This window comes from Podarcis cretensis (assembly GCF_951804945.1).
Source record: "Podarcis cretensis genome assembly, chromosome: 6".
Taxonomy (NCBI): Eukaryota; Metazoa; Chordata; class Lepidosauria; order Squamata; family Lacertidae; genus Podarcis; species Podarcis cretensis.
The window spans coordinates 59330719-59357156 of NC_137175.1; the positions used below are offsets into that span (position 1 = coordinate 59330719).

At 43.1% G+C, this 26438-nt stretch overlaps 3 protein-coding genes across 10 annotated transcripts in view; 2 read left to right on the plus strand and 1 right to left on the minus strand.

The window, feature by feature from the left end:
- Positions 1–1752, plus strand: part of ACOT11 (acyl-CoA thioesterase 11) — a 61740-nt gene extending 59988 nt beyond the window's left edge. For both annotated transcript variants that reach the window (XM_079980742.1, XM_079980743.1), the window contains one exon: positions 616–1752. In XM_079980742.1, coding sequence (XP_079836868.1) covers positions 616–771 — 156 coding nt within the window. In that variant the 3' untranslated portion in view covers positions 772–1752. The remainder of the gene's footprint in view (positions 1–615) is intronic.
- On the minus strand, positions 1452–19108 carry FAM151A (family with sequence similarity 151 member A). 4 transcript variants are annotated; one of them, XM_079980783.1, is made up of 8 exons: positions 18924–19108; positions 16950–17023; positions 11603–11740; positions 7352–7504; positions 6140–6299; positions 4752–4976; positions 3636–3775; positions 1452–3140 (listed from the first exon to the last, which is right to left on the minus strand). In XM_079980783.1, exons 3-8 carry the CDS (start codon positions 11709–11711, stop codon positions 3067–3069), a joined length of 861 nt encoding a protein of 286 aa, XP_079836909.1. In that variant the 5' UTR covers positions 11712–11740; positions 16950–17023; positions 18924–19108; the 3' UTR covers positions 1452–3066. The 4 variants fall into 4 exon arrangements, with proteins under 4 accessions (XP_079836909.1, XP_079836908.1, XP_079836907.1 ...); XM_079980782.1 differs by lacking the exon at positions 16950–17023; XM_079980781.1 differs by lacking the exons at positions 16950–17023; positions 18924–19108 and adding an exon at positions 13535–13838 and having other exon boundaries at positions 1452–2853.
- Positions 19109–21532: 2424 nt separating this feature from the next.
- On the plus strand, positions 21533–26407 carry LOC307218499 (transmembrane protein 205-like). 4 transcript variants are annotated; one of them, XM_079980807.1, is made up of 5 exons: positions 21533–21630; positions 22674–22740; positions 24040–24221; positions 24891–25054; positions 25552–26407. In XM_079980807.1, the coding sequence occupies exons 3-5, from the start codon at positions 24122–24124 to the stop codon at positions 25849–25851; spliced, it is 564 nt and encodes a 187-aa protein (XP_079836933.1). In that variant the 5' UTR covers positions 21533–21630; positions 22674–22740; positions 24040–24121; the 3' UTR covers positions 25852–26407. The 4 variants fall into 4 exon arrangements, with proteins under 4 accessions (XP_079836933.1, XP_079836932.1, XP_079836931.1 ...); XM_079980806.1 differs by lacking the exon at positions 21533–21630 and adding an exon at positions 22098–22245; XM_079980805.1 differs by lacking the exon at positions 21533–21630 and adding an exon at positions 22114–22382.
- Positions 26408–26438: the final 31 nt, after the last annotated feature.

Sequence of the window (26438 nt, forward strand, 5' to 3'; positions counted from 1 at the left end):
CTCCTGTCTTCTCTTTTTAATGTACCATTGGTTAACACAACACTTTCCTCTATGCAATCACATATACCAATGTATTTGGGAATGGTGGTGTGGCAAAAGAAGTCAGGGACCTGCGTGTGTGTGCCAGCTTTTAGCCTCTGCCCATTTCTAGCTCCAAGGTTTTTCTGGCTGTAGGTTTTTGTGATTTAAAATGGGCACAAACCCTAAAAACAAAAGGAGGAGCACCACCAGTGTAATGGTTTGGATTGAGTTTGTGGGTTGCTATTCCAGGATTCTTGCAATCATTTCCAGAGATGGCTCAAGATGTTCTGATACTTAAGGCAGAAAATCCACATGGTGTCTCTCCTGATACATGCACCCACAGATGTACACTAACTAGTTCCTTGTTTGCTGCCTTTGCATTGTACCTTGAAGCCTGCTGCTGCTTTGCATTCCTCTGAATAAACCAGTGTCTTGTGCAAGTTAGGAATTAGAACTGAGTTCAAGGAGCCAAAGGTCCTCGGGCATTGCTGTCAACTATTACATTGAGGAGGGAAATCCATTCTTAGTTTGGGGTCAGTAAACTGAAGCCTTCCCAGGAACTAATTGATAAGATGCTTTTTTTTTTGTTTCCAGGTGTCGTATTACCACCAGGCCACTTCAGGTGTTTTGGCCTACATTACAACTAACATTGCTGGCCTCTCTTCAAGCTTCCATTCCACCTTTCAAGCCTGTGAACAGTTCCTCCAGAAAAACAAAGACAATCTCTCGGTTGGGCTTCAGAATCTTTAGTTGTACAGAAACCAGTCATCTTTGTCTGACAGTGAGCATCGTTGTAAATATTGAAATGACGGCTGAATGTATGTGATAAAAGGAGAGGAAAGAAACAGGTTTATACAAATGCACAAATTGCACAGCCCTCACTTGTGGAGGGAAGTCACTTTTATTGGCTTATGATCAGAATGAAGATTTTTATGCAGTAGGATTTAATGATCAGTAACTTAGCAATCATGTTTGCACTTCAGGAAGTAATTTGTTCTGATCTGTCCTGGGTTTTACATGTCCTTAATTGCACCTGTGTTGGCTTCTGTTGAAGCCTTGTATATATTTGATTGGCAGAGAAATGTGATGTCAAGAAAAACTTGAAAATGGACTGTTTCTTTCTGTGTCCAGAATACTAGGTGGGAGAACAGCTTTCAACTGAAAAATCAGTAGCTTAAAAATGAATTTTCATATAGAGGTGAAATGTTTTTTAAAATGCTTTTTAATGAGCTTCACAAGAATTCAGAACAAATTCATTGCAACAATTGTTCTTCATTGGAATAATCTACAAACTAATTTTTGAATTGGTGGAGGGCATTCTTAACTACCTACAGTGCACACTGCACAAAATCAGCACAATATTAAATCATGTCACGTGTTAGCTTTTCTTTAACCATTATTTAGTATCAATGTGTGTGTCTTGAATGTTGGAAGTTTTTTTTATCATCAGTCTGAGCCTGAGGGAGATTAAATTATTTTGCCCTGGTGGTGCTGTCCTTCTCATGTAAAAAAATCATTCAAACTTGCCCTTCTGGTACTTGGAATGAAGGAGGATGAATAATCTATTATTTGATCCATAAACCAAGTACCTCATCTTCTGTTTTACTAGGTGGGTATATTCTCTTACTCTTTTGTAGTAAAGTTTGCCAGTTCTGGTTTTGAATCTTTTTGACAGAGCTGTGGGACTTTATTGACATTTCTCTCAATAAAAGAATATTTAAAAATTTAAAAGCTCCTGAGTTTGCATTTATTGGGCACAAACTGCTCAGGTGCTATTGGAGGCTATGGTGGCATGCCTCCATTTTATAATTATATATGTGCATGCTAACAAATTCTCATTTCATGCTCTGTAGGGTTTAGCGCTGACACTGTTAAGCACATAACATATATTCCTGGGTTCTGAAGCTGCCCATAACATGGATGGTATATCAGTGAGGCTGTTAACTCTGGTTAAGGATTGGTTTACATGCTTCAGCAGCAGAGCTGAGAACTGCAGTAGATCTCTTTCTTGTACATGAGATCACATTGTATGGGTAGCAGTTGTGTAACAATGTATGGTCCCCCAAGAACCACTGATGTCTGCCAAAGTCAGCCTGCTTCTAGGGTTTTCTTGCTTTGCTGCACATGTATGTCAGGCTTCTGCATTCACATTATGCAAGCGTGGAAGCTGAGGTCAAATACAGAATTCAGTACCTTGGGATTAATTTTAAAGAAATCAAGTTCCTAGTACTTTAAGGTCCAGAAAGAAGATAAAAACAGGTAAACAGGTAAACCAATTAGTGTGAAAGTGAATTGAGCACAACTTGTGATAGAGAATATAAAATTGTTTATTTTCTTCCAAACCTTAACCATCAGCTAAAATGGGACAGTTTAAAGAAATGTCTAAAGCTACTGAATTTTGTAATGTACAAACCCATGGTGATGCTCCAGCCATGTCCTCAGAGTGTCCACATCCACAGTCTGAGAATGAGTTTAGTTCAACTTCATTCATTTGTCATGTTATTGTGTGTCACGTCTGCCTTCTCTGCTAACACTAGTTTGAAAGTTGTCTCAGCCAAATGGGATGGCATTTCCAAGCTGTTTACGCAGCAGCATCGTCCAGATGGCAAGAAGCTGAGGATACTATTTGTTGTAGAAGTTGCTGCAGGGACTATGAATTGGTTCCTTTTTGGTGTGTACACATTGACTGAAGAAGCAGAGTTTAAACATATTAGTTGATCTGGTGATATCAGCCTAGGTGCTTGAAACGTTGAACTTCCTGTTGTGCTGAGAACCAAGAACAAGCACACTTGGACCTGAACATCTAGTCCATGCGCTAAACTGCCAATCCAGCTGCAAAACAAAGGAAGTCAACCAGATTCTGGAGCATACCACTGCTGGCGATCTGACTCTGGGCAGGAAAAAGCTGCAAAGCAAGAAGAGCCTTGCCCAATGTGAATCTCTGCTGTGTCAAAGCTATTCTGGAGCTCTTCAGTTGGCCAATGAGCCCAGAGGGGAAATGTTACTGGTCTCAGAATTAAATGAAAAACTCGAAACTTTGCTGGATCAGCGCATATCAGATGTATAAGAAAGAGCGGGACTTGGATGAAGTTGCCCTGATTCTTGGTGCTTAGTCTCAACTGAAACGACAGGGAGTTGAAATATTTGTTCATGAAAACAAACACAAATGAATTTTATACTATAAAACAAGTCCTTCATATGTTCTTGGATGGCCCATTGGCCACACGGGCAGGGGCTGTTGGCAGTTGCAGTCAGACAACACCTAGAGGGCCACAGGTTCCCATCCCTGGTAGGTAAGGGTCAAAGCTCAGTGGTAGAACATCTGATTTGGACGCAGAGGATCCCGGATTCTCTTCCTGGCCAGGTAGGGCCTACAGTTCCCATAAACCCTAGCCAGCATCACCATGGTCAGCCTTAGTCATTTGCTGTCTAAAATGGTTGTTAGAATATGAGTCAGTGCAGGAAACTAGGCAAGTGCCTATTTACAAGCCTGCTGAATTGGTTGCTTAGAAGAGGGGTGTGTGTGGCTGTGGCTGTATGATATGCAAATATTTCATACCCTTGAATTTTGCCTGTATCTTAGTGCATTTTCAAAAGTAAAATTTAATACTCACATGCCAAGTCTCGGAACTGAGTCAACACAGGTTCAAAAAGGTCGTAATAGATTTGTTCAGGTTGGCTATTCTTTCGGATAAAGAGGAGATCATCCACTGTAACTGGATCAGTCCTCCCTTGCCAGAGAGTCAGGCTGTACCTAGGAAGAGAAATCATTTGGGGGGTACAGGAAGTTTTTGGAAGCTGTGTAGTCTAGGATGTTAAACAGGAAATCATTCAGTGCTAAGGTCCAAACTATACATTATGTGGGAGATCCATGATTAGGCTGCAATTAACTTGATACCTGAGAGGCTTTGGGGTGTGTGGTTTGATTTGAGGAAATGGCATAGAAGGTAATGGGGAGCCAAGAACAGTACTGCAAAATTCAGAAAAGTCTGATTAGTATATATTTTATTAAATTTATATTCCTCCTCCCAAAGGAGCCCAGGGCAGAAAACACTTCTGTGATAATTATTTAAAAAAACTATTAAAAACATCTGAAGACAATAAAACATCTTAACACAAATTTAAGAACAGATGTAACCAAATCACAAGCTGACCCACCAAAAGAGAAACATTTTCAGCAGGCATCTAAAGGATACAGTCATGACACCTGCTTAATATCAACGGACAAGGCATTCCAAAGTACAGGTGATGTCTCACTACAGAAATGATTCTGTAGGATATGCCTACAGGGATGCAGCTCTGAAGGATAATAATGTTCCAATCTGCACATCAGTCCAAGAGATGTAACCCAGCAGGGTAGTTAGGATCAGAATCCCCAAAGATCAAATTTACTCAAGCATCCTGAGTGCTTAGCAACCACTTCCTCTTCCCCCTACTCCCATTTTGCTGTGATTAATCTGGCTGTGTCCTTGTGTTGCGCTGTAGGGAGATCAGTGTTGTAACTTGTGGGCAATGCATTCTTTGTTCCCAAGACAGCACTTTTTGAAAGGTGGTTGGCATGTTTTGTGACTGGGAATATGTAAATTCATTCTAATATTAGCAGTTCTGTTTTAATCTGATCTATTGCATACAGTTTGCAAGTTTCTAGTGCGTGAGTAAACCAAGATTTCTGAATTAATCTCTGTGTGTTGCAGTGGAGATAAACAATAAGTGTGCTGCAAATCTCTTACCTGTCAGACTGGCTGAGAAGCCAGCTCAAATGAGGCCAGGCTGGTCTTGCCATGACGGCTCTTATAGGGAAGGTGATTCGCTGAGGCAGGTTCCCTACGAGGCTATGCATGTCCTCAACCATTTTCTGTGTGTAGGTCTTGTTTGGAAAGAAAGGTAAATAGAGGGTTGACCATCCTGGGGAGAGAGTGCAGTCTGGGAACTTCTCCTGGATGAGTGAGAGGAATCTGAGGACAAACAACAACAACATAGCTGCAACTGCAGACATCTAAAGCCATTCTAGTTTCTCTTCACACAAGGATAGCCAAGACTCAGAGCCTATTTAGGAAGCCTCTCTAATGACTCTAGCAACTAATGACTCTGGGACTTGATCTGCCCCCCAGTAACCTTCATACCTGGCTTCCAGCATCCCATAATCCTGATCCCAAATCCTTCCCTTATTACAGATATCTGTATTTTCTGATCTGCCATCTTTTGCCAATACAAACTGAGACGCTATTAGCCAGTAAAACACAGTCTAAAATCTAGAAGGAAACCCTGCTTGGCTTAGTGGTGATTAAGAGATTGTCTCAAGGCACAAGCCAACTTGGCCATTTGACACAATTGAGTAGACACTTGGCATTTATCAATAATTGTGTCGTTGCAAAATTGGCTCAGTGAAGTCTTGTGCTAGAAGAAGACTATAGAGACTGTGGGATGCTTTGGAAGCTTTTCAGATGGAAAATGTTGGCTCCATTGCAGATTAAGTTGGGTCTGCCTCAGAGGAGAATTTATGCCACATATGCAGAGAATAGATGGTTGTGGGGTTATTGGGTTCCTAAGCTATCTGCAGCAATTGATCCATATTTTTCTGATGTCTTGCAATGCATTTTAGTGCAGTGGGACTACTGAGTACACCTTGTACTACATTTGCCCACAGGTGTCCCCTCTTGAGCAAATATGGGGCTGAATTTGACTATATGGGACAGTTTATTTACACCATTTCTAATACACACACACACACACACACACACACACACACCCTCTAAGGAGTATACAGAAAACTAAAGCAACAGATAACTTAAAACAGCAAATATTACAAAAATACACAGTTAATATATAAAAGGGGGTCCCAAGGATATGAAAAGGGCACCTCTCCTCTCATAGTTCTTTCTCCAGCCTTTGTCCCCTTCTCCTCCAGCTGCTTTTCACAGGGTCCCCTGTATGCACATGCTTTACACAAGTGGAGGCTTAGGAGAAAGTCACAGGTTTTGATTCGACTCGACTCCTACCATGTGTCAAATGTTAGTGTGTGATAGAACTGTAGACAGGTACTTCTGGATACAGATGCTCCACCCCAGGATAGAAAACGCATCCTGATACAAATACAATAGAAGTTCATTTTACTCACCGGCTTGCGTTGACTGCAATATTAATAGGTACATTTGGGCCTCTCAGAATGTCTGCATTTAGCCACACAGGTCTGTGGATATTCATTTGAGAGGAGGTTTTTACTAATATATCCAGAGATGGGCCAACAGCTTTGATGCTTTTGAAATCCAGCTTGATGGCTAATTGGAAAAGGAAGAAACTCCTGTGAAATCCATCAGGTTCAGTTAGTGCCCCTAACTCAACCAGCCCTGCTTTGTTCTAGAATGGATGGATGGATGGAGGCAACACATGAAGAGGTCTGTTGTGGGCACAAGTCACCCTTTGGTGGATCTCTCCCACAGGTAGGCAGCCTTTGAGAACATACTTTCCTAACTTTCTACAAAGAAAACGGGCGCATCACAATAAATAGCAATGACCAAGTAGAGCTCTGGTGCAACAAATCTACTCGCCTCCCTCCAAAACAAAACAAAACAAAAAACAGATAGAAGTCCACAAAAAGTGTAGGATAATAATAATCACTGGGTAGGGGGCGTGTTGGTGACAACATAAGACTTCTGCACAAATTCTGTGAAAACAAATCAGGACAACTGCTCAATAAGTTTCCATCTGGAAGTGACCTGTAAGTTGCTTCATTATTGAGCAGGAAGTGGGGTAAACAAGATGCAAGCTATAAAGTAAATAAATAATGAAACCTTCATTCCTGATTGCAAGTTGCTCAGACTTGAAAGGAAATCACCCTCTATATTTCAAGTTTTTTGCTTGTTTTCCTGCCATGGTCAATGGGTGCATGTTCTTTTTGAGGTGTTTCGACCCAGTAATAAATTATGCTGCTACATCCAAGCTCAAAATACACCTACTCTGCTTGGACTGCTCTCAGGGAAGCTACCCAGGGCCTCTTTTATACATAACTTCCTCCCCCCTCCTGGGAGATGCTTTCGGCACAAATGTAAAGTACTGGATATAAGATCTTAATGGTGTAGAGTCTCAAATCCACATTAAAAATGGGCCGTTATGCACCGTGTCTCAGCCATTTCCATGCATGTGGCATATGGCAAGATCATAAGGCTGACAACAATAAATATAGTTAAATAAAATAATCTTTCCCCCACAAAAAATTATACTTTTCAGATGAAACAATTTGAGTAAAAACAAACCCAATACCATTGGCTTGAAACTTATAATTTCCTTCCCTATCCACTTCAATTGGCACGTCTCCTTTCAACCAACATACCTTTATTGGATGACTTAAGGACTGCCTCCAGCCATTCCTGAAGAGTGTTATCACTGTAGATGTCAGGTGGATGGGCCATGATGGGCGTGTCTGTCTCATTGGGTGTGTTATATGCTTCAACGGTGACATCAGCTTCCAAGGCCATAACGTCACCTGTACGTACACACACACACACACACACACACACACACACACACACAGTGAGCGAGCGAGCGAGAATTCATAGTGAAACACTTATTCAAAATAGACATATTCAAATAGACTGTGCACAGTCTATTTGAATATGGTGGGAGTTTGGCATGGGCAGCTTTCACCCAGAGGAACCATTTCAGATTTTAGGGTCTGGGATTGGAACAAGGTCTAAAGGCTTGCTTCTAGATGCATTCAGTCAACTGTGGAAAAAGTGCTATATTTAAACGGTTTGCTGCACTTCTCTTATCATTTTTTTAAGGTACTAATTGCAGCAAATATTATTGATACAGAACAGACAATAATTTTATAAAGCAAAGGGGTTTATTTATAGTGCATTTATTATTATTATTTCTTTATTGCTGTTGCCAGTTGCTTTTCTTATAGAGTAACTCAAAGTGATTTACCGTATTTTTCGCCCTATAAGACGCACTTTTTCCCCTCCAAAAATGAAGGGGAAATGTGTGTGCGTCCTATGGGGCGAATGCAGGCTTTCGCTGAAGCCTGGAGAGCGAGAGGGGTCGGTGCGCACCAACCCCTCTTGCTCTCCAGGCTTCAGGAAGACATCCGCTACCGTGGGAGATGCAGCTCTCCCATGGCTAGCGGAGAGCTTGCCGGCACCCAGAAGCTTGGGGCGCACTGAGCTGAGCGCGCCCCAAGCTTCGGGCTTCGCGCAGCCTGTTCTGGGGGCTGGGGTCGGGGGAAGCTCGGGCTTCCCCCGCCCCAGCCCCGCACCTAGGGGGAAAAATTTTTCCCCCCTTTATTTCCCCCCCAAAAAACTAGGTGCGTCCTATGGGCCGGTGCGTCCTATGGGGCGAAAAATACAGTACATTAAAACCAGTTAAAAACAAAACCAACCACCCCCAAAAAACTTACCTATATGAATAAAAGGCAGGACTCTAGGTCCTAGCCACATTAAAGAGGCCAAAATGAAATTAAGGGCTGAAAGCCCCAGGCAAAGACAAAAACTTTTGTCTGCTTCATAAAGCTGGATAAAGATGGCACCAGGTGTGCCTACCTGGGGAAAGCATTCCAGAAGCAGGAGGCCACTACCAAAAAGGCCCATTCTCATATTGTTCCAGGGCTTTTTTTTCAGCCAGAGCTCGCTGGAACTCAGTTCCAGCACCTCTCAGGTGGCCATCTTTATAAGAGAACAAGGGAGACGCTCATGGTGAGTTCCAGCACCTTTTTTTCTAGAAAAATAGCATCCTCAAAACCTCCCATGGAGGGGGGGGGGTGTCACACAAAGAAGGGTGTCAGGTGATAATTGCAGGGTTCAGGTCAGTTTATGTAGGGAGAGGCAGTTCTCATTGCAAGGAGGGTTTAATTTGAATGAGGACTCAACACAGTTGAGTTCTGGAAATTTCAGTGGTGTTATAAGAAAAATATTCACCCAGAGTTCATGGTCAGCTGAGTCCTTTTTCTTACCCAACAGCAACTACGAGTGAGGCCAATCAGACACCAGGATAGAGCAACCAAAGGAGTTTAATTTCTCACTTGATAAATTATTATTTGTATAGTTTTAATAGATTTTGTGTGTGTATTTGTTTTTAGAGGTTATTATTTTTATCTGTAGGGACGCGGGTGGCGCTGTGGGTAAAACCTCAGCGCCTAGGACTTGCCGATCGCATGGTCGGCGGTTCGAATCCCCGCTTCGGGGTGCGCTCCCGTCATTCGGTCCCAGCGCCTGCCAACCTAGCAGTTTGAAAGCACCTCTGGGTGCAAGTAGATAAATAGGGACCGCTTACCAGCGGGAAGGTAAACAGCATTCCGTGTGCTGCGCTGGCTTGCCAGAGCAGCTTCGTCACGCTGGCCACGTGACCCGGAAGTGTCTGCGGACAGCGCTGGCTCCCGGCCTCTAGAGTGAGATGAGCGCACAACCCTAGAGTCTGGCAAGACTGGCCCGCACGGGCAGGGGTACCTTTATTTTTATCTGTAAGCTGCCTTAAGTCCCTGTCAGGGGAAAAGGTGGGGTATGTATGTATGTATGTATGTATGTATGTATGTATGTATAAATAAATGAACATCAACTTTTTTTATTTTAAAGCTTAGTTGGGGAGCCTTTAGTTGTTGGACCACATCTTGTTGAACCAAACCATTCGCCATGCTGGCTGGGATTGAAGGGAATTGGAAGTCAAACAACATCGGGAAGGGCTTCTACTCCCTCCAATTTAAACAATATACCAAGTGCTATCTGAAGAAAAGAAGAAACTAATTGGGTTCACACCACAAAGAAATACCTCTAGTTATCTCCCGCTTGGACTACTGCAATGCGCTCTACGTGGGGCTACCTTTGAAGGTGACTCGGAAACTACAACTAATCCAGAATGCGGCAGCTAGACTGGTGACTGGGGGCGGCCGCCGAGACCACATAACACCGGTCTTGAAAGACCTACATTGGCTCCCAGTACGTTTCCGAGCACAATTCAAAGTGCTGGTGTTGACCTTTAAAGCCCTAAACGGCCTCGGCCCAGTATACCTGAAGGAGCGTCTCCACCTCCATCGTTCTGCCCGGACGCTGAGGTCCAGTGCCGAGGGCCTTCTGGCGGTTCCCTCATTGCGAGAAGCAAAGCTACAGGGAACCAGGCAGAGGGCCTTCTCGGTCGTGGCGCCTGCCCTGTGGAACGCCCTCCCATCAGATGTCAAAGCAATAAATAACTACCTGACATTCAGAAGACATCTTAAGGCAGCCCTGTTCAGGGAAGTTTTTAATCTGTGATATTTTAGTGTATTTTTGGTTTTTATGGAAGCCGCCCAGAGTGGCTGGGGAGACCCAGCCAGATGGGCGGGGTACAAATAATAAATTATTATTATTATTATTATTATTATAAATTCCTACTGAAATAAATATATATTTGGTTTCTGATCACCAGGACAGCAGTGTTCCTGAAAGTGCAGAGGTCCTCCAATTTTATGCCATGTTCTTTTGATTCCTCTTGCTAACTGATAGACAACTCAGTGGAAACCTCTCTCTTCCAGATCCTTCCTCAAGAAGGATTCCCAAGGCCCAATGAAATACTTGATTTTTTCAGATAAGATGTCTGATGTAAGTTGTGCCTGAGCTGATAATGGAAGTGGAAGAGTTCTACATCAGCCTGGAGCTTTCTGCCCATTCCTCTAGTTTCATTATCACAAGGTGATAAGCCCCTTCTGACAGACCGCAGTAGGAAACCGTAGCATTCCATGTTGATGGAGTTGTCTTATCTCACACAACTAGAATCAATTGCTCATTCTTATCGCTACAATGTGAGCCATCCTATCCTCCTTATCATTACAGATTTCTCTGCCTTGATTAACTGTAAGGAATGGTGTAGTTAATATGTTAAAGTTTAGCAGAACTTTTAAATCATGGTGGTTAACCCACCTTAAAAAAAGAAAAGGTATATTGGAAGAAGAATGTATTAAAATGCACTTTTGAACCTAGAATGAGCCCCTTAAAGTTAACTTCTGTCACTTGCCCCTCAAGCACATAAATTGACAATTAAACTGCAGTTGTTTTTCTGTCAGTTGAGGGATATTGACAAGTTCTTACACCCATTAGCAAGCCTATATACCCCTTTATCCTCCATGTGGGTGGTTGAATACAGACTTACTCTGAATTCGTAGCACTGATGTATCTGTGAAAAGCATTATTTGAGGGAGGGAAAACCCTCAGCTGGACTTGAAATTCAAGCTGTCTTCTTCCCTGCTACTACGGTACATACTTGAAAGTTTGTTCCTTGGGAACTGTACAGAACAACACTTGCAACAAATGAGACCAATATCTCCGTAAGTCTGGTAAAGAAATAATGATGTCTAACAACTGTAGAGCGGTCAGTGTGGAAGCACCTTCACAATGTGCAGTTAAAGTCCAAATGTACCTCTTTAACCACCACCACCCCCTTCCCAACAAACACTGCCAAAATCAGTGACATCAGCACGTCACACGGTGTGCGCACAGCATGCACACTTCACAAAGCACCAACCCCACACAATTGAAGGGGCGAGCTGGTGCACTTGTTCCCGATTATGGCACTTTTAGCCAGGCATGATCTAACCTGGGAGAAGAAAACAGCGTCTTACTCTTCAATGCCTCTTCCATTTCACTCTTCTGGTTTGCAGCATGGTACCAGCTGACCAGCAACCCATCTTTCCGGTCTATTCTCCTCAGATTGAACAAATAATCCAACATATCTCCACCTGTACTGAAGGCTTGAGAATCTAAACAGGAAATGGAACACAAATAAACATGGGTTACGCCCAGTGCTTTTTTCTCTAAAAAAATGTTTAGGGGTACTCTCATATCACCATTTTATAGTTTAAATTGGGGGAAATAAATACAGTAAATGGACAAAAGTACAGAGATTCACAAAATATTTAGGGGTATGTGTACCTCTGCATCCCCCGAGAAAAAAAGCACTGGTTACTCCTAAAAAAAACTAAACCCACACACAAAACAAAAGCTTTATGCAAATAAGAAAATAACGCAACTTCCCGTGTCATGCTTGGTAGTTAGAACCAGTTAGTGCATATCTTTGGTGTTGAAGGAACATACCATATTTCATTCATTTCAAGAAGGGAAGGGTCAACATTTCCTTTCTAAATAAATATACATACGGCTGATAACAAGATGACATTTAACAGAAGGGCCAGAATTGGTGCAACAAATGTACAGTATGCCATACCTAAATTTTCCAACAATACGTAAGAACAGTTTTGTTGGCAGGTTTTAACATTTTATCCTCCATGAAACTAGACATCAGATTTGCCAAAGTTATTTTCAAGGATAGGAATTGTCCTTGCAACCAGTTAAAGCCTGAAATGGTTTCTTGTGTGTCCTTGAACTATAGATTTATCAAGGGGTTTGAGAAAGCATAATTTATCCTATTAACAGATGGATTTCTGGTCAAACCTTAGAGAACCTTTTGAGTATCTTCCTTGAGGGGTAGTGTTGGTAATATATCTGAAGGTTGTAATATCTCTCGGACATGCTGTGATTTTTATTTTACTAACTTGTCACCTTTAGTAATTCATAATCAGTTCTGCTGAGGTTGTGATTTTGAATTATTTTGTATTTTGTACTTTGCCTAATGGTTAGTTGACTGTAATAAACATTTGATTGATTGACTGGTTTAGCATCAGGTATCCAAATCCTGTGAGGAGGGGTCTTATGTTACAGTTCACATCTTGGCTTCCCCTTCATGGGCTTACGAGCTTTTGGCTTCGCTTTCTTCCTTGCTATGTAGAAGTGCTTTCGTTTTAACGCCCCCCCCCCAAAAAAGGGTAAAAATCCTTAATCAAAATTCTGTGCAAATTCCAAGTATTGAAGAAGAAAGACGCTCAACCTATGGAGTGTTATAACTTAAGAAACTGCTTGATACAGAGTCAGACCATTGATCCATCTAGCTCTGTGTTGTCTACACTGACTGGCAGGGCTTCAGACAAGAAACATCTCCAGCCCTACCTGGAGATACACAGGGACTGAAACTGGGGCATGGATGCTCTGCCACTGAAAATATCAGGCAAGGTTGTGAGGGTTTCACAGGGGTTGGGTTGAGGCGGTGCACATCTTAGGGAAAACAAAACTGAGTTTGCCCACCTTCCCACGACCCAGCCACCTCTTGTGTATACCGATTTCATGGAATCCGCCCCAGAAATATCCTGTGAGGCTAAAAGACCTGAAGTAATACATTTCATTGAACCAACTGGCCTCAAAATAAGTAAGCATTCACATTTTACCATAGAACCTTCCGCCTGAGGAAGAGTTCAGCAAAACAGGGAGCTTGCATACTTGTGCATCAACCTAAGCCAAAAGCAGTTGCAATCTAGTTGGACTAGATGGCCCTTCGATTCCCTTCCAACTCTACAATTCTATTCTTATAGCTGCAACAGAAAGCCTGTCCTGTCAACGTATAGATAACAAATGCAATATGAATTCTAACCCAGCAATCACAGCACTTATGTGAAATTCACTGGCCCCCGCCTCCAGCAAACCCTGGTCTTCTTGCTTAGTACCTTGCGGGGATTTCCTGTTGACTGTCAGGGTTATGGTGAGAGCTATGCAAACGGAAATCACTGCCATGGCAGTGATCACAGCAATGACAACTCCTTTTCTTCCAGTGGAAGGACACTTCATGCTGGAAGCTGTCATGTTCTTTAAGTGTGCCAGCTCCTTGGCAGCTTCACCTATACAATTGCAGTTTCCTTCCAAAAACAGGATGAGAGAGTAAATGAAGGTGAAGAGGCAATTCAGAATGTTTAAATTCCAGCCAGAAGCCTTGGCCCCCCGAAAACAGAAATCAGGACGAAGGGATCTTAATTCAGTGGTATTCTTTTTCTCCTTTTAAAAATCCAGAACAGCTCTGAAGAAGTTTCCTTCCAATAATCCACTGTTGCCTTGAAGGGATTCTCTTAATAACTTGTGATTTTTCTCACTTTAATAATTATTGCCTTGGACAAGTCACTTGCGATACCATGCTACTGTCTTGGAGGAGATTCCTTCTAATGATGTTTCGCTGTCTTGCAGGTGTTTCTTTTAAAGAAGCTGGTACTTTCTTGAAGAATTGCTTTTCTAACACACCTTCCTGGCCTTCCTTTCTTCTGATAATCTGGCACTGCCTTAAAAAAAATTATTCTTTTTTTAAAAAAAAATAGTTATGTGTTCCTTGCAGGATTTACCTCCTGGCAATCAAAGATCACCATCGTGGAGTAACAGGCTAAGTTTCTGCAATAGCTACAGGTTTTCTACCAGGGGGGGGGGGGAAGGCACTGGTGATGATCTCTCTAGCTCAGAAATAATTTTACTGAAGTTCTCTGTGGTTGTGCTCCTATGAAAAATCCATCAGGGCAATATTTTGAGGCCAAAGTCCATCTACTTGATATGTGCTGGGGGTGGAGGGAACCTTCCCTCCAAGAATTTGTTATATTAATGCCATGTGTGTGAAGGCAGCTGTTCTGAGATTACGTAAAGATGGACCCTCCCTCTTCAGATCTGCGCATACAAATGCTGGATCACATTAGACACCACCCCCACCACCAGGGAGGAAGGAAGAAAGACTATGTCTGCTGGTTTTAAATTAACAGGTTTGAAATAATACTGACATTATCACTTCTAAGCTTTCCTGACCTTACTAGATTAAGAGAATATATTCCTCTGAAAAGCTTCTGTTAAAATTACAGCATTAGCCACACACACACACACACACACACACACACACACACGTAAATGCAAGAGGTTCAGGATCTCATAACAATTGAACTCATCCCACTGTAGATACAGGAGACCTGAGACATACCTCTGCAAATCCCACTAAAGCCCTTAAGTACTGTGCTTGCTTTACATATCCCAAGACAGGGTTGGGTATACACTGTGTATGCTGGGCCAAATCCTCATGGTGCTCTCTTGCTTTGCCTAGTGAAAACCATGACAACCAGGTTCAAGCCGATTCAGATGGCAGGCATGTGCGATGGCTACAAAGGAGGTGTTTCTGCCGCACAGGTTTGTGTTTCCTTTCTCTAAATCCCATTGGGCTGCTGCTGTCACTCTCCTTCTTTCCAATAAGAAGCAGAGGCGACTGAACCCCAGCTTGGTGGCCTCTCGCTAAGCAGAAAAGAAAACTGTCCAGTAGTTTAGTTTGGGGCACAACAGTTTTTGTTAAGGTTAAACTCTTGAATGAACGTCTTCAAGACAGTTCACATGATCAAACAATCTGTTCTATATGTGGCAGGCAGGAAAGGTCAGTGTGCAATGCCAAGTGGCCAAGCGATTATTGTCCTGCCAGACTGAGACGGCCTGTAGTGTGCAGTTTACCCAAGCCCACAGCTCATCCTTGGATTAAAAACAAAGGGAAACCACAAAACTGGTGTTGTGCTGTGCTTTCCGTATATAACATGTCGTTGATGCAGTTAACAGTGCATTAGAGGTGGATTCATACTGGACCGTCCAAATTTCATTCTGCTTCATTCTGCAATGCTTCCTCAGCGTTACTGACTTGTTACCTAATTATAGCCATCTGGAGGGGGGCACACTTGAGCTACAGCAGAACGAAGGTGGAACATACACACACACAGCATGGGATGAAAAGTTACATGACTTCAGCAAGACGCTATGCACTGATTGGAAACCTAGCTGTTTGTTTACTCCCAAAACTTTTGCAAGCATGAATGGTATTGGAATGACGCAACTGTCCCGATACCACCATAAGCACAAATTCTCCTGAACGCACAATAAAAAGGACACTTGGAGAGGCCCAAAGGCTTCCATGTGGCTGAGGAATCTCCTTGTCCAGTGGGGAGGTGCAATGCCAGCTCCACGTCTCAGGGACAATGTGCAGTTAAACCACAAATCAACAGCCTGCGTGACTTATTTGGCAATTTTTATGCAGTTTCTTTACTCCCTGTTGAAGTTTGCATAGAATCAGCATCTTAATAGCAGCACCTCATTGCTAGGGATAAAAGTAGCGTCCATCACAGATCCAGTAATTCCACCCCGTTTACAGCATGACCTGATTATTTTTATTTGCAACTTATATTGTTAGAATCATCATGTAATCAATATAGTGATCATATTATCAATAAATTTATGAACACACACTTGCTATGGGAGCATGACATTCTTAAGACTACTACATCCTTTCCAAAGCTGTCACCCAAACGCAGCAGACATTGGTCCATTAGGCCATACGGGGCACTGCTCCAGCCAACCTCAGTCTGCCATCAGCCAGGCCCCACCTGCCCGCCTTCTTACTTACAACCAGCCAGAAGGCAGCTCTGTTGTCATTGGCTCTATTCCATCTAATGTTGGTCTTCCTGCCTTCTGCCCCACCAGCCCCAATGAGCACAAGCTACCACTGTCCAAACATTGTTTCATTTCTATACCACAATCATAACACAAGTGTAGTATGCATGCAGACCAGCAGAATGAAAATAAAGTCGGATCCAGGATTTCTGGGCTGGACAGGTGGCTCCTGAGAAGCCTCGTTTTAATTCATTTCTAAGCTTTTATGCGTCAGATTCACTTTTCTCAAAGCTTCCCTTCTACTGCCACCTTCTGGCTGACATGCTGGGACAAGTTAATCAGACCTTGTTCCATTTTACAATATTCTTTACAGGATTCTAATGGTGTACTGGGGAAAAATGAAGTACAGGAGATCATCAGGACAGTCCCCATAGCAATATTCTAAAGGAGAGTCCAAAATGTTGGTGCAAAAGGGGGGGAAAATTGAAGGATGCTAAGATCCTAGTTTGGAGCAAGTACTCTTTGGTGAGAGAACCCCAGCAGAGATTTAAAATCACAAAATATGCAGCAAGTAAAGCATGGAGATATAGGCTGTTAGATCTTTAAAATATACCCTTGTAAGTTCTAAAACTTCCCACTTCCCTCAGCATAGGAAAAAACCACATTTGGTAAAAAAAAAATTGGTTTACTTACAAATTCTTCAAAGGTTAGGTTCATGTACTTTTTCATACATCAGTCAGAAAAGTTGTACAGGCAGCAAAAATTGGCTTAGTCAAAATGGATAAAATTCCTAAATTATTGCTACAAGAACTCAAGAATGGCTTGTGAGAGCAATGTGACTAAGCTGGAGCAATCATCTTAGCCTCCTCACAAGCTGAGCTTCTTGAGTAGACTGGAAGGGGAATCAAGGCTTGATTACTAGTCCCTCCCAAGGTGAGCTAAGCCTGGCAGGAAAGCTTACTCTATGGTATTAAGCCCTTCATGCATTAATTTGACTTAAGAATGCTGGTTATATGAGGTTGGTTATCCCACAAAAAATGCAAGCAACTGTGCTAATCCATTATCTATAGACATACATGTCAAACACCACATAATGTTCTATTGATTAGGCTCATAATACTTTGCATAGTTTACCTGGAAGCAACTCTATTGAACTCAGATTGATTACCTCTTATCAGGTCAATTTGTAAAATATAGTGAGCTTTAACCAAAGATATTTTATTAGGAATGCAAACCATCTTGCAAAGATATGTTTCCATTTAAACTGATACCATGAAGTAGGAACCCCCATCAAAGGAAAGAAGAAGCCAGTTTCTGCATAGCTATTTCCTCCTATTCCCTGAATTTCTTTATGGGAATATATCCAGAATAACAAACACAGGTTGCTATTATTAAATCCTTCAGTAGGCTTTTAAGAATCAGTTGCTCATTAGCCTTTTTGACACAGGTGAAGATAGTAAATTCAGTAAATGGTAGCTCATGTTCTAATACAATTGTCTCCTGCACTTGTTTGAATTTCTCTTAAAACAACAACTGTGTTCCATTGCTGCTGCTTTGGTGTGTTCTAAAATAGTAAATGAAATACTGATGCTCCCCCCTCTGCTTTTTGGCTGCCTTTATCTAACTGCCATGGGGAGAGGAAAGAAGAGGGAGGGGAAGTTCCAATGGGCGTAATGGGGCTTACTCACAGGTAAACAGGTAAAGGATGGCAGCCATAGGGTTCATGTGCCTTTAACAGCTGTATGGCAGACAGAAATTCAACAGGTTAAGCATTTTCTAGTATGGAAACACATACATGGCTTCACCATGATTGTGCCCTCCCTAATTTTGTGTTGTGGCATGTCTCCCATGGCAGATATGTTGTGAGAATTAGAGAATAGAGGGACTGTTGTAGCCTTATGAGGCTTTGCCCTCGGGTGGGAAAAATATTGCGCCTGGGAAAGGGAAGTGGGAGTCAACAGACACTCAAGGAATAGTTTCAGAGAAAAAGGTTTTATTTCTACCATCCATGAACTGGTAGAAGGAGCAAGTGTGATAAGTCACAAAAAGCATGCACGAAGTCCACAGTCATGTGCACAAGCATATATACCCCTTTCCAGTTCCCTCCCCCTTTCTCCTCCTTCCAGAGTCCTGCCCCATGAGTTCCTCTGAGCATTAACAGAAAGCTGTCTTGGGACTATTGGACTCTTGGCACCCTTTCCAGGAAAGGGGTTTCAGAGTGTTCAGATATGTTTCAATCTCTTGTTCTGGCATGGTTCCCGGACAGAAAGCAAGTTGCAATGTGGTTCTTTAGCAAGGCCAGAAGGCATCAGAAAGGCCTGAGAAACAATGGACTGTTCTCTACCTTTGTTACAGCAAAGCGGAATGTTTCTGATGCTTAGCTGCTGAGAAAATGATTTTGAAAAGCTTTGAGAAGCTTTGAGCCTGCTTTGGTGGGGGGTGACTTCGGGCCTAGGTGAGGTCACCTGTCCTCACCTTCCTTCACTGTCATCCATCAGACTAAAAGTGACAAGTGCTGTTGCCCTCTTTTCAGTGTAAGTTCTATCTCCTTTTTGGATCACTTCAGGATTTCCCATTAAAATGCTACTTTTGGGGTAGTGCCCTTAAATGTTGTTTCGGGTGCTTTGTGATCCTGCTGTACATTCATCTCAGTGACTTGGGCCATACCGAATGAGTGCTGAGTCTCCTCAACCTTTAGCATGACTCTGGAAGCAATGACACAAAAGGCTGTTTTGGGGTATCATGACTGGCTCAGTGCCCCCGATCTGAAGAAACAGGCTTAAAGTCCCCCTGGTCCAGTCCTTCTATTATTCTGTTGTGCTATGCCATGCTCCTATGGCAGCCATTTTGTGTTATGCACCCACAGCCTGCCCTCAAAATTCAAAATACAGTGGTACCTTGGGTTACGTATGCTTCAGGTTACATACGCTTCAGGTTACAGGCTCCACTAACCCAGAAATAGTACCTCGGGTTAAGAACTTTGCTTCAGGATGAGAACAGAAATTATGCTCCAGCGGCATGGCGGCAGCAGCAGGAGGCCCCATTGGCTAAAGTGGTCTTCAGGTTAAGAACAGTTTCAGGTTAAGAACGGACCTCCGGAACGAATTAAGTACTTAACCCGAGGTACCACTGTATGCCCCTGGTCCAGAAAGGTTGATGACACCTGCCACACTCCAACTATTTTCTCTGCCCACCCCCTCTTATTTTCCCCCATAGTGTATTATGTTTGGGGGAAGGAAAATAAGCAGCAAGTGTGACAGGGAAGGAAGTGATGGGCCTTTTAGTTTAGCTTTTTGAAAAACAAGAAAATGCCTAAATACATTTGATTTAAAATAATAATAACCAACTGTTATTCTGGTTTCTGTCTGTTACTCGTGCAGTGCTTCCAGTATGTTGCACCTTCCTGTCTTTAGGAGAATTCCAGGCATGCTTCTGTTTTGTAGAAGCCATTTAGCAGCCATTAACTTCTCTGGGGGAAAGTGCAGGCAGAAGAAGCACAGGCTGACAGCTCCTTTGTCTGCAGACCAGATTTGCTGGTAATTTTTGACAATGCAACTCTCTCTCTCATTAGAGTGCTAACATGACAGTCACTCATGGAGAAAGTCAAGACTTTTTTGTTGCAAAAAATAAAACAAAAACAGACTATAGACACAAAGAAACAATTTCTAGCCTTTCCAAACACTGGCCTTCTTATATGTGAAAAAGCATTTCTAAAATTGTTTCTAAAAACAAACTGTTCAATACTATAGACCTTATATTGCTGATGGACAAGGAAAGGGGAGGTTGTGATATATTATGTACATACGATGGGAGCTGGGAGGCAAATATTGAAAATGTGGCTTACTACAACCCTGCAGTGTCTACCGTATATCCCCATATTGCAGGTGGATAGAAAAAGCTGCAGCCAAGTAACTGATGATGATGTAATGCTATCTGCCATTTATATGCCCACATAGCAGAATGGAGTGGGAATTATAACCGTTGTGTATCATGAACGCTGCATTTCAGATGGATGCTAAGGTTGACAGACAATGGCTCATAATAGCTCTCTAATAAACAATCCTAAGAACTGCCCCCTATTCAGCCTCTTATTGGTGAATTAAAACATCTGACATGCCCCTTTCATTGCCATACTACAGAGTACACAGGTATTGCCAAGATGCAGGAAGTTATGTAGGATACACAGATATTTCAAATAAACTCATTTCATCACACAGTTATGCTGGAAACAGACACCACAGCAAAATATATCCTTCAAAAAGCAAAACATATAGTATGGGGAAATTTAGCTAAATTTGCTGCCTCCTTTGCTTCCCAACCTAAAGCTCAATTGAACACAGACATGCTGGGCTCAGTTCACAAACATGAGACTGCACCAACCTGTTGACCTCCAGATATTTTGGACTACAACTCCCATCAACTGTAGCCAGCATGTTGTATGAAGCATCACACACGCTGTGCTCTTAGCAGTCTTATCCTATAAATGGAGAGCCTAAAACAGGAAACCAGGGAATATGTGTTACCCTAGACTTTTCCTATCCTTATGGGTTGTACTTGGGAAACACGGGGATAAGATGTGAGGCTGGTGATGCACCCCCAGAACAGTGTCCTCAAATGCAGGGCTTTTCCCCCCACCCATGGCTTTAACGACACTGCAGAGAATCATTGTGGTTCTTTTTAATTCAGACACCCCCATTGCATCATTTTGCTAGCTTTGCAACAACATGCAGACGGAATAGTGTTTCTCTACCTGCACAGCTTTTGGATATACAGCATAGCATTTTACCATCCTTTACATCTGAACTTTTTGCACCACGTTACCCACTTGAGAGTTATGATGCCTCTAGTTACTTGCTTTTGCAGAAACAAACATGACTCTCTGCTAACTCCAGCAACCCAATGCAGGGGTACTTTCCTCCCATCTGCAAAGCTCTGCCAGCTTGTTCTGGCTCTAGGGAAACCGGCTCAGGGCTGAGGTGTCATAAGTGGAACCAAGTATGACCCCCCCCCCCCATGGTTGAGATGCATGCTAGCTTTTACTAGACCAAGGTACTAAAGTTGGACATAAGGCAGCTGAGCTGCACAGGACTCTTCTTCAAAAAGGCAGGCGTTCTGTGCTACTGAGAAGCTGGCGCTTTGAATATGGCGCAACTCCCTTGTATTTGTCTGGGGTCATCTGTCCTCGGGTTTTATGGTGTCGAGAGCTTCCACCTCAGCAAAGGAGCAGCTGTAAAAGCCTCGGTGATGATGGGGGCTACGGAAAAATAAACTAGGGCAAAGGCGACGTCTCTCCAGAGGCCGAGACTCCCACCCACCGCTGGCCCCGCCTCGGAGTGGGAAAAGGAGAACTGGGCAGATCCGTCGGAAGAACGAGGTGGGCAACCCCTAACTCAGAAGGGAGTCGGGTAAGGGAGGTTCGCCTCCACCCAGTCGGGCTAAGGTAGGTGGGGAACCAGCAGGATCTGGGGTGATCTTTGCAAGCCCCGCGCCCCCCCCCCCGGCTGAGCAGCCCAGTAGTGTGGCCTGGCCAAAAGACCCCGCCTGAGCAACTGCCTGCCACGAGGGGGCCGCTCTCCTCTCGGATTGGCACCCGTTTTCCCACGATTGCTGGGGTACGGGCTGAAGTTTCCTCCAGTCGTAGGTAGAAGAGCACTTGCAAAAGAGAAAAGTCCCCCTGTGGAAACTTGCACATCGCGACGCGCCCCCCCCCCCTCCGCTTGCGTTTCTGGCTCCTTTTTAGCCCTAGCAGGAGGATTTCCCTATCGCCCAGTCCAGTCTGTCTCTGCATTCCTGCCGCAAGGGGGACTTTCCTTCCCAGTTCCGGGATGTAGTTCCGTCTGTTTGCACAGCGAAATGCTTTCTATGCAGATTATCTGGCCGCGCTTGGGGACCGTTTGATGTGGGATGTGTGGTAGTGGATCCGCTGCTTTTGAATGTTGTGCCTGCCTGGTTCTTGATCGTAGCCTTTCCGACCCTGCTTATTTTGATGGTAAAGATGCCATTCTTGTTTTGGGATCTGATCCGGCAGCTTTGCTAGTGTTTGTGTTTCTGAGATTCTAGCATTAGGCGGCGGGGAGTCTGAGTGACACACTGAAAAACGCACCAGTGCAACATTATTCATCGGTGGTAAGAAAAGTTTTGTTTTGAAGTTAATATTTCAACTTGCTAGTCGCTGAAAACCTGTTTGAAATGTCTTTGGCCACCCACTCGGCTGCAGCACGTCCTATTCTTTCAGACTGAAGGGACGTGACAGTACCGCTATACTAAGAGGATCAAGAGTGCAATTTATAATCTTGGGATTCCTTTATGCAGCGTTCTTGCGCATAAATTGTATAAAATTGCAATTTATCTGAGAATCCCTTGGGGAATACGGTATTTGTCTTTTACTAGCCTCCAAGTTTCCCTTTTGTGTTGCAGGTTGAAGGGATGAGGAAGACAAGTGTCAGCTTATGTGTTTCTCTGAAAGTAAACTGCCCATCTTGAGGTACTTGGAAGTTTAAAGAGTGGAAAAAACCTGTTACTCTCCTAGTTTGCTTTTCCTATATTATATATGCAGTATTCTGTTCAGATGAGGATGTGCGTTACCCTGCTGAAAATATTTTACTGCTTGGAATAAGGAGCATGTTGCTGCAATCCATAACAATTTAAGAGTCACTTCCCATGAAGCCTCTCAAAGCAGTTTCACAATGCAATAAAAACAATGTAAAACCATTTAAAATAAATTCAGGTATGGACTCTTTTGTTATAGCAAGTGGCTTTGGTGAGAAACTATTGGCCGGGATCTACATTTGAAGTTGATTCTCCACCTGAGGGTCTGTAACAGCAAGTGTATGTTTGGTGTGTGAATGGAGTGTGACTGGGTGGGATGGCTGCGGGACCTGCTATAGACAATTACTGAATAATTATTTTCATTCCTGCTTGTGGGTTTCTAGATGCTAATGATGTAGGAGTTTGAGTTTCTGCTAGCCCACACCATTCTAATGGTTTTGGCCCATACCAAAATTGACATTATGCCCTTTGCACCCACTTTGTTACAGCACTCTGGACATTTAAAGAATTTCTCCATAATAATTGATGTGCCCCTCACTGGCAACCACCACACATGGAACATTTCCTCTAGCAGGGTTTCCCAAACTTGGGTCTCCAGCTGTTGTCGGACTACAACATAAATTTGTGACATTGGAAGTGGCCCTAATTTTTGGTAGGCTGGAATGATTGCTTTGAGCTAAATCTAGACCTACTTTACCCAGCCTAAGCATTGACTGGGGTCAGAATTTACCTGAAGTAACAGAGAAGCTTCCCTCCATTGTAATTTGAAGACCATGGAATAAATGCTGGAAAAAATGAATAAAAAAGAAGTCTGTGTTCCAAGTCGTTAAGAATGCAACCCACATCCCTCTGTAATCACTGGTTAAATGCTCATTGGCATTAATGGTTCCAGATGTTGCCCAAAGCCTTTAAAACCTGCACCTGGCTTTATGGTGGCATATGGTGTGCTGACCTGGCCATCTTTTTATCAGTCTAGTTAAAAGGGGAGGCTATGAATGCCACTGTTCACAGATGTCTCAGAATAGCTTTCTCTTGGGAGCACTGGCTGAGAATTTTGTTAAGCACTATTAGCTGGTCCATTTAAATTCAACTCCTTCACAGCAGCAATACAAAACATATACCCCTAAGAAATGTGGTGTGAGAGAGAACACATGTGACAATTACACTTTAATTTTGAGGGGACAGGACATTTCTGACTACTTTGAAGCTAAAGTAACTTTCTTTTGCCTCTCAGTGTGTCTGAACAGGTAAAACGGGTGTCTCCCAAGTTGAAGTTTGGCCAAGGGAGTTGCAAGTGACTTTCTTCTTGAAGTACCATGTCCACAGATGCTGATCCCTCGACCTTAGTGAAAGTGCTCCACTTGGTTTTCCTTTCAACTTTCTGGGGAATGCAGATCTGGGTGACTTTTATAGCCAGTAGGTTGGGACCGTTCCACAGCCCCACTCTTTGCACATAGATGCTTAAAGGCCAAATTAATCACAGTTAATTTATTTAGGAAGGGATTCAACATCTCGAGAAATGGGAGTGCTCTGCACTGGCATATGCAGTGAATTCAGAAAGGGGAAAAGGGCTACTTTAGCTTGGCAGTAAGATGTAGGCTGGGCAAATAGGGATAACACTGGCTGGCAAGAAGATTTACTTTCTGGATTGCTGAGTCTATATTCCTAGACACCAAGCAGATGAATGATGATGATGATGATGATGTGAAGGTAAAACCACCAAGTGTGGAAAATCCTAATAAACAATGGAAATAAGCAAAGCTGTCAACTTTCAGATTTGAAAATAAGGGATCAGCAGCCTCACCTGTCCCGGGGACAATCTATGGGATATCTGACAATCTGGGATAGCAGCGGGAAGCAGCAGGAAACGGCGCTGAAATAAGGGAATTTCCCGCAAAAAAAAAGGGAAGGTTGACAGCTATGGAAATAAGCCATTCTGAAGCTAGAAGAGATTATCTAAAACTGTATACTTCTGTTAATTTTGCATCCAATGGTTTTTTAAAAGCAGCTATTCATTATTATTTTTAGCATTTGTATCATTTAAATAACCTTGTTCCTTTGTGTTCGCCCCACTTGTTCTTGCAGGTTTAGTGATGGGCAACAATCTCTCACAACATACATTCGGATTCATTCAGAGTTGCCTCTTCCCTTATTACTTCCACATTGGCTCAGCTTGTGCTTTCATCAACCTGACCATATTTGCCATGTGTCACCCCAGCGAACTTCTCAATGAGGAAGAAACCATGCAGGTAGTGGGCTCCCTCTTTTAAATATCACTTGCATCTGTTAGTCCGCCATTCTGCTTTGTTATATGGCCTCGCTTGTGATGGCATGCCTGCCTTAGGAAGAAGTGGTTGGACCGAGAAGCCACCCACGCTTACTAGCAGAGCACTCCTTGTGTTTCCTGTAACTACCACCACGGCTGGTAGGAGATAGTATTAGTAGGTGGGGGGGGGGGGGCAGAGCAGCAAAGGGGCAGAGTTTGGTGACTTGGCACAGGAATGGAACATCTTGCACCGAAATATACCCTATTAATCCTAATTTGAAAATGCAATGGCAGGGCCAACCCACAGGGTTATTTTAAGGATGATATGCACTGCTGGGGCCACAGGAACCTGCTTAGGTACCAGCCATAAATCTAAATATTATTCCTGCAAAGCAATTGCAGCTACATGTGATATGAAAACCCCCACATACTAGCTGATGCTACCAGACAATGAATAGTATAACTATCTTTCCTTTCCAGATTACAGTCTTCTTCATTTGTGTCATAGTTGCTGCTCTAAACGCTCAGTGGTTTGGGCAAGTGACTTCAGATATCATGGCCGAAATGCACCTGATTGAGCAAAGCTATGGCTTGGGAGAGGATGCTGGGTGGTTCCCGCATAAGTCCTTTATGCGGCTGCGTCAACTGGATTCTCATTACAGGGAGCTGACAAGCAGACTGAGCATCTATCATGGTTTCTCTTCCCTCTGCAACCTGTGCTGCATCGCATGCAATGGCTTGAGCCTCTACTATATGGCTGCTCACCTTTCAACATTATAAGCACATGGGTAAATAACTTGCATGGGCATGATTGTGAAAAAATGGACTGCAAATGGCAGAAGCCAGGGCCTGGGTTGCTGTAGAGTGCTCCTCCAAGCAGGATTCACAGGTGCTTGGATCACCCTGTTCTGAGTGTAGCATGCTATCAGTTTTCCAGCCATCATTGGGTTGGCAGCCCATGCACTAATCAACCTTTCATAGAACACTGGACTCCTTGTTGATCAATGAGACATCTCATTGTAATAGTAATACTTGGTCAGACAATTATGAGACAATTTAAATGCCACCAAAATACTTGATGAAAGTAACAGGTTTCTTTTTGAAAATGAAAAATTCGTAAGCAGATGCCTACAGCTGAAAAAGGATTTGTCACTTCATGTGCCCTCTGCTCCCCTTAGTCTTCTAAAGGACCAGATGTTAACCTTTTAAGGTGGCTGCAGCCTTGCTAGTTATGGGTATCAGCTTAAGAGCACCTATGACTTCCTAACTGTGCTTGGTCCAGTCCAGGGAAAATCTCTTCTGATATCAAATATATTTGATACCAACTTCTGAAAAGGTAAAATGCTCTTCCCAGCCAAAAGGTTTTT

Excerpts from the sequence above, each read along its gene's own strand:
- FAM151A (XM_079980780.1), bottom strand. The coding sequence starts at position 13,670 with ATGACAGCTTCCAGCATGAAGTGTCCTTCCACTGGAAGAAAAGGAGTT. Across the intron at positions 7,505-11,602 it reads AATGGAAGAGGCATTGAAGA|GTGACGTTATGGCCTTGGAA; the intron begins GTAAGACGCTGT and ends GTGTACGTACAG. Across the intron at positions 6,300-7,351 it reads CCTTAAGTCATCCAATAAAG|CCATCAAGCTGGATTTCAAA; the intron begins GTATGTTGGTTG and ends TTTTCCAATTAG.
- LOC307218499 (XM_079980807.1), top strand. The coding sequence starts at position 24,122 with ATGTCCACAGATGCTGATCCCTCGACCTTAGTGAAAGTGCTCCACTTG. Across the intron at positions 24,222-24,890 it reads CTGGGTGACTTTTATAGCCA|GTTTAGTGATGGGCAACAAT; the intron begins GTAGGTTGGGAC and ends TTGTTCTTGCAG. Across the intron at positions 25,055-25,551 it reads ATGAGGAAGAAACCATGCAG|ATTACAGTCTTCTTCATTTG; the intron begins GTAGTGGGCTCC and ends TTTCCTTTCCAG.